At 48.5% G+C, this 6,260-nt stretch overlaps 1 protein-coding gene across 1 annotated transcript in view; it reads left to right on the forward strand.

The window, feature by feature from the left end:
- Positions 1-4,387: 4,387 nt before the first annotated feature.
- LOC104624973 (TBC1 domain family member 16-like) overlaps positions 4,388-6,260 on the forward strand; it is a gene marked incomplete at both ends in the record, with an annotated part of 2,367 nt that continues 494 nt past the window's right edge. Inside the window, 2 exons of the mRNA XM_010292476.1 lie at positions 4,388-4,585; positions 5,379-5,526. Coding sequence (XP_010290778.1) covers positions 4,388-4,585; positions 5,379-5,526 — 346 coding nt within the window. The remainder of the gene's footprint in view (positions 4,586-5,378; positions 5,527-6,260) is intronic.

Consider the following 6,260-nt stretch of genomic DNA (forward strand, 5'->3'; position numbering starts at 1 on the left):
GCTGCTCTGGTAGTGGTGCCGTCCCGCGATGTCCTTCCAGTCCTTCTCCGCAGCGCAACTGGGAATGGCCAGAAATATTTTGACAAGTTTTTTTTTAATCCCAAATTACCAATCTGTTTTCTTTTGCACATCTTTTATATGTCACTGAAAGTCAGCCTGTTTCACAGTTCATGATGTATGTATATTGTCAAGGACACTTTTTTTGATCAGAACGATAGATTTGGGTTCCGGCTGCCTGATGCTTACCTCCCTTTATAGAGTCACTACACTGAATTTTTAGGCGTTTCAGGATAGCTTTGAACTTTTATTGATGGATTTTTTATTTGAAGCTCTCTGTCTTAGATGTTTTAGGCAGCTGATGCTGCTATGAGCTATTTCACCTTGCTGGAAAGAGGAGGAACCTAGAAGGTCAGTGCCTGTGGGGAGTAGTGGAGAAACAGAGAAATGCTAACCCCTGGGGAGGAAAAGGGGCATGTAATTCCCATTACATGGATGCTCATACATTATGATGATACTTATTGTCTGTAAATGATGCTTCACAAGCCAGCGCGCAGGGACGGCTCGAGCGGTAAGGAACGCTGTTATTAGCGAAGGCGTGCTTTAGTGCGGTGGGATGGAGAGCCAGCTGCGCAGGGTTTGGCTCTTGCAGGAGGCTCTCTGGGAATCGGGTGGTGCGCGCTGACAGCTCAGGTACTGCCACATCATGACTATGATCTTCAGCCCCTTTCCCTCTTATAATTACATTTGTCACATCATGTCGTAAAATGAGTTATTAGGTCTTTGTTGCTGAAACAGTCTGCCCATGTAATTGGTGCAAGGCTCTGCCCTGGCTCCATTACAGAAATAATTGGGTTTAGCTCTCGTTCTGCTGTAGGTGTGTACAGATGCTTTGGCCGAACAGTAAGTCAGGTCCCATTACTACGTTACCGCACGCCGCAAGTCTCACTCCTCGGATCGGGCGCGCAAGGCGGTTCCCCGGCGGTGGGAGGGGGACGGTGGCCGCCTTCCTTACACAAGCGCTTGTGTCCTTAGGGGCTACAAAAGCTCGAGGAGTGTAGGTATGGGTGATTGCTGTAGTTGATTGTTGAGTGGAGAAAATACATCACCAGCCGGCCTTGCTCACCAGCAAGAATGAGATGTATTTTGAGACGAGAGAGTAATGGGACTTCAGTAAGGGGAAAAGGCTTTAGTGGAATCCTGAGTATGTCCGTGGGTTTTCTGCCTCAGGTTTTGCTAATCCTCCTCATTTTTTTTTTCCCCCTGTCCCTTTTATTCCCACGGACCATCGCACTTGCTCTCTTGTTTTGCTGAGCAGTGCTGTATACTAGCTGGCGCTTTGTTTTTCCTGGATCCCACAACCCAAAGTCTCTCTGGAATGTTCCTCCAGCTCTTTGCTTTGCAGTGCTTCAGCTCCCTGCTTTTGCAGGGCACTCCGGTATAAATCCCTCATCTAACAGGTATAATAGTCTGACTTTGATAAATAGTAGGTTGTAGAATTCTTCCCTTGCATCTGTGTATATTTATGTGCATATTTAGAGGACTACCCAAAACCCACAAAATTAGGATTGATCATACTACTTATTGTTACTTAAGTACTGAATGATCTCAATATTGAGATTATTTCTAAAAGTAGTCCAACAGATTAGAATCTTTTCAATTTTTTTTCAGTTAATATATACAGGAAAAAGTAATTTTAAATGCAGTGAGTTTTTTTCCTTAATTTCCACAGTGACTAAGTATGCACCAATGTATGAGGTGGTACACTCACTGCATCGATACCGTCTGTGAACGTATGTGTTTATCAGCCTCTCCAAAGGGCACGGGGTGCACAGATGTCTCGCTCAGATTTCATCTTCTTCATCAATCTGGAATTTCCCTGGGCTGCTCACTCTGAGGCACCGTGCTTACACTCACTGGCTTTCTGCTGTCCAGAAAGGGTAAATCCACTTAACGCATTGCTTCGGCTTGCTTCCATGCGTGCTGCGTGCGTGTGCAAGCTTGTCACTAGTGACCAAGCGTGAACAGTAAATACTTGTCTTGAAGAAGCATTTCCAGAAGATAGAACGTTGCCAGCACCTCTGTGCCTGGGCTCTCCAGCCTCCGAGTTTTCGGGTAGCTACTTGTGTATCTGAGGCGGAAGGAACTGCAGCTGGCAATAGCATCCCGTACTGAGGAGCCACAGGATTCCCCGGGATCAAAGCGAGCCTGCCCAGCTCTGCTGGTAACTATCATTTTTTGGCAGTCGCCTCTCTGCCAACTGGTCGTTTGAGATGATGCTCTTGAAGAATGGGCGCAGACAACGCGTCCCAGCCCTCTGTCCTACGGGCCAGTTAGTCTTTGCACGAGTTTTAGAAAATTGGTCGCCTCTGCTTAGTCTTTGAGCTAGTTTGAGTCATCTCTTCCAGGAAAATCCTGTGTAACCAGCTGTGGCTGTTACGAAGTGTTGCTCCATAAATACCAGCTGCCTGTAGCAAGCAGTCCAGCACAAGTGTCTTCTACCAGGACTCCTATTACTTCTGCATTAGCATGAGATACTGAGTGTTGTAGGAAAGGGCTATATTTTGCAGTTTTATCAGAAAGTAACGCTTGATTTATCACAAAGGCCGGTACAATTTTAATGGAAAAGTTCACAAGGTGCCGGTGATGGCGTATAGCTGCGCTTGAGACTGGAAGTATCCCGGTGTCTACCCTAGAAAAACTGCTGTCGTTCCTCTCTGAGCGAGCTTGGGTGTGTCGTACGATCCCTGCTCGCATGGTCAGGCTGCCATGTCACTTCTAAGACCTCAGCCTCCACATGGCTTGAATGTAAGTTTTGCTCTGATGCTTGCTTCCAGAAAAAGGGAGCAGCAGAACTTCATGAACCACGTGGCGAAGCCGTCCTTTTAGCTGAAAGCAAAACAGGCTTGGTCTCCTCTGCATAACACTGCAGAAGTAGGGAAGGGGGCTCGGGGATTTATTTCCCATGCGTGTGGGCGCTCAGGTTTTGAGTCCTACGCTTGAGCTGGGCGGCTCGCCGGGGCTTGGCTAAAAATTTAACCCACAACTAACTGGGATGTCCGGAGACCTGCCCATTGGAATGCAATGACCTGAACCATGGGTAGATGCTGCAAATAAGGCTCGTCCCTGTGGAAGAGGCACTGGAGCCAGGCTTGGAAAGCATACTGATGTGGTGTGCTGCAGATGCATGCTGAGTGTGTGATTTTCAGCGTTCAGTGCCTACATTGTTAGATAAGCGGATTAGAAAACATTGCATAAAGTGGCATTGCAGGGGGCTGTCTTTATACCTGCTACTTGCCTTGTTTTGCAAACCCCGATTTCACAGCGGAACCCATTCAGAGCTTGCACTGAGATTGTTCACATGTATTGGCCTTTTTAAGAATCAAGGGGTCACAGTTTCAGATTCACTTAATTCTCAAAGCAGTGATATTTTTCTTTTGGGATCAGGGCTGGTGGCGGGCATGTGGGTTTTTTTAATCTAAACTCAGTGTGCTCTTAAAGGTGAGTGTCTGCGGCGCAGTGAGCTCCTGGCGTATTGGGAAACGCTTAAAATACTTCACAGTGGGTTAAGGAGCTCACGTGTAAGTTCCCACTCCTTAACCCTCCAAAGTTTCAAGTTTGCAAGTGCAAACCATTTGTCCGAAGTTTATACACACGAATCCAGGCTTGTCAGGGATTACTTGCAAAGGCGTAATGAGAAACTCGAGTTCCGGGGAAATATCGTGGGATCTTGCGGTCGCCGAGGGAAGCTGCCAGATGCGATCACTAGTCAATGCTGCAGCCTGAATGCGCTCACTCCTGCTGTCCCCGGTGCGGCATGCTGCGGAGCGGTGGGGCAAGCAGTCTCTTCCTCGGGAAGTTATGTTTTTTGAACGGCCCGAGGTTTTCCATCCCGAGGGGTCGTCAGTCCCAGAGGCGTAACGGTTTGAAGGGGTCCTGCAGCGCAGGGCGCTGCGGCGTGGGCTGGAGGGGCCGCCGGTGCCTGCTGTACCGGCTCCCCAACGCGCTCTTTGTGCTGCGACGGAGGAGCAGGGGACGGGCCGTTCCTCGGAGCAGTCTGGGCTCTTCCCACACTGGGCTTCTTCATTTTGCCTTCTCAAAAGTCAGTGTTTTGAGGAATGGGTTTTGCTCTCCCCGGTTCTGTGTGGAATTCAGGAACAGACCGAAAACACAACTGTTTTTGGGATGGTAGGGAATTAATTTGAATAAAAATAATTTAATCTCTTCTGTGGGCCGTCGGTTATTGACTCCTTAGACCTGCACTGAATTCCAATTTCAGAGCTCGGACAAAAGATTTTTAACATGGAGCATCTGTGGCTATTGCGTGTAACTGCAGTCGTCCTTGGCTGATGTCTTGCGCGGCTTTCTTCCTCCACGCTCTTGCCTGCAGGGACACGTGTGACAATCGCATGACCTGCTCCACCAGCCCTGCCTCCAGCCTCGACGCCAGCGCCCGGTTCCAGGAGAATAATGGGCAAATGCAGAGCACCAGATGGGACGAACAGCAGAAAGTATTTGCCCTCGAGCAGGTCTGTGGTGTCTTTAGAGTGGACCTGGGACAAATGAGATCCCTTCGCCTCTTCTTTAGGTAACGTATTATTTGTGTGTGCTCTGGATCAGTGCGCGCTGGGCTCTGTGGGGGCAGGTGGCTTCTGCAGTCCTCCTTGGAAGTTTTTCCCTAATGGTTGTCTCCAGGAAAGCAAGTGCCAGCCTTCCCAAGGAGAGCCTCTGAATTACAGTTATGGGGCCTAAAGGACTTTTTTCCCTAGTAAGGTAAAGGTTGCTCTTAGCTATCTTACCAAAAACGTTTACGATAACCTGGAGGTGTGGAAAGCTTCTCTTTATCTGTGCCCCTCACCAGGGCTCCCCTAGGCTCTTGTTGCTTTTCACTTTGTCCGTTATCTTCCACATTATTACAAAAATTATTAAAAACATTTTAGTCTGTCTTTTCACTCTCACTTCTTTAGACAATGCTGTGTGCGACCAAGTCCACTCATGTCTAGGAGCTGGCTTTGTCTTCTGCCTCGATGTTGCTGGGGCAGACTTCTTGGGTGGTTGTTCTCCAGGGAAGTAATTTAATTCCTTCACCTGGTGGAAGGGTAAAAGAGCGCAGTTACCAGGCACGGGTGGGGCTTCTTGGGGAAAACGGTCACTATAGCCATGTCATAGAATATCTCAAGCTGGAAGGGACCTGTAAGGATCACCGAGTCCCAGAGCTGTACAATTACTTCTGCGCCCTGTTTCAAGGGACAACTTGGTGCTACGCTTTTTTGTAATGTGCTTTGCACTCTGTCTCGTCTGACGTCCCCCCTTCCCGCTGGGCCCCTCGTTATCCCGGGCGATGAATGCAGGTTGTTCTTCCCCGTTGTCTTGTCCCACAGCGATGAGGCGTGCACCTGCGGACAGCTGGTTGTTGCGAGCAGGGAGAGTCAGTACAAGATCTTCCATTTTCACCACGGTGGCCTGGATAAACTGTCCGAGGTGTTTCAGCAATGGAAGTACTGCACGGAGACACATCTCAAGGACCAGGTACCTGAGCAAGGCTCGTCGAGCAAAGAGGGTTTTTCCAGCAGACGTTTCACACTTAGGTTTTTAGCCAGGGGAGTGTGTTGGAGAAATGAAGCGATGAGTTCACGCCACCAAGTCCGGCAGAAAGCCACAATGTGCTGGATGTTGTTTGGGATGCAACGGCGAGTCGGACGCGAGGTCTCTCGTGTGCTTTCTTACCCGCGTCCGTTCCCGTTCTGCCTGTGGAATACGGGGGAAGACAATCCAGAAGACTTGCTTAGGTCGTTACGTTGCTAGACCCAACGGGTCAGCACTGTGCTTTAGGCGTGTAAGGTGGCTGGGAAATCTGCAGTGGTAGGTCTGAAATTCTGACAGAGTCTTTCATCCATTTTGTGAAGCGTCACACACTGCACCGGAAAATGTTTTGACAAGGCATCCTGCCATATTTTGTTCAATCTACATACAAATGTGATAAGAGCTCTTTAATTATCTGTTTAAGATACTGTATGTGCTTATTAGAAACAGTGATTTTTAAATTTCCATCCTTCCCACAGAGCCCCCTGCTGCTTTTCTTATTATGGTCGCATGGGCTCACTTTTTGCATTGAACAACCTTTGATTTTTAAATTAAATGTCAGCTGCAGCCTTGCACTGGGATCATGAGTGCCCTTAGAGAGCCTGGCAGTGCAGTTCCCTGCTTGCCTAACAGCAATCCCTTTGTATATGGCCAATCATATGTAATTTATTGCAGGCATT

The sequence above is a fragment of the Phaethon lepturus genome, unplaced genomic scaffold (assembly GCF_000687285.1).
Source record: "Phaethon lepturus isolate BGI_N335 unplaced genomic scaffold, ASM68728v1 scaffold50868, whole genome shotgun sequence".
Classification (NCBI taxonomy): domain Eukaryota; kingdom Metazoa; phylum Chordata; class Aves; order Phaethontiformes; family Phaethontidae; genus Phaethon; species Phaethon lepturus.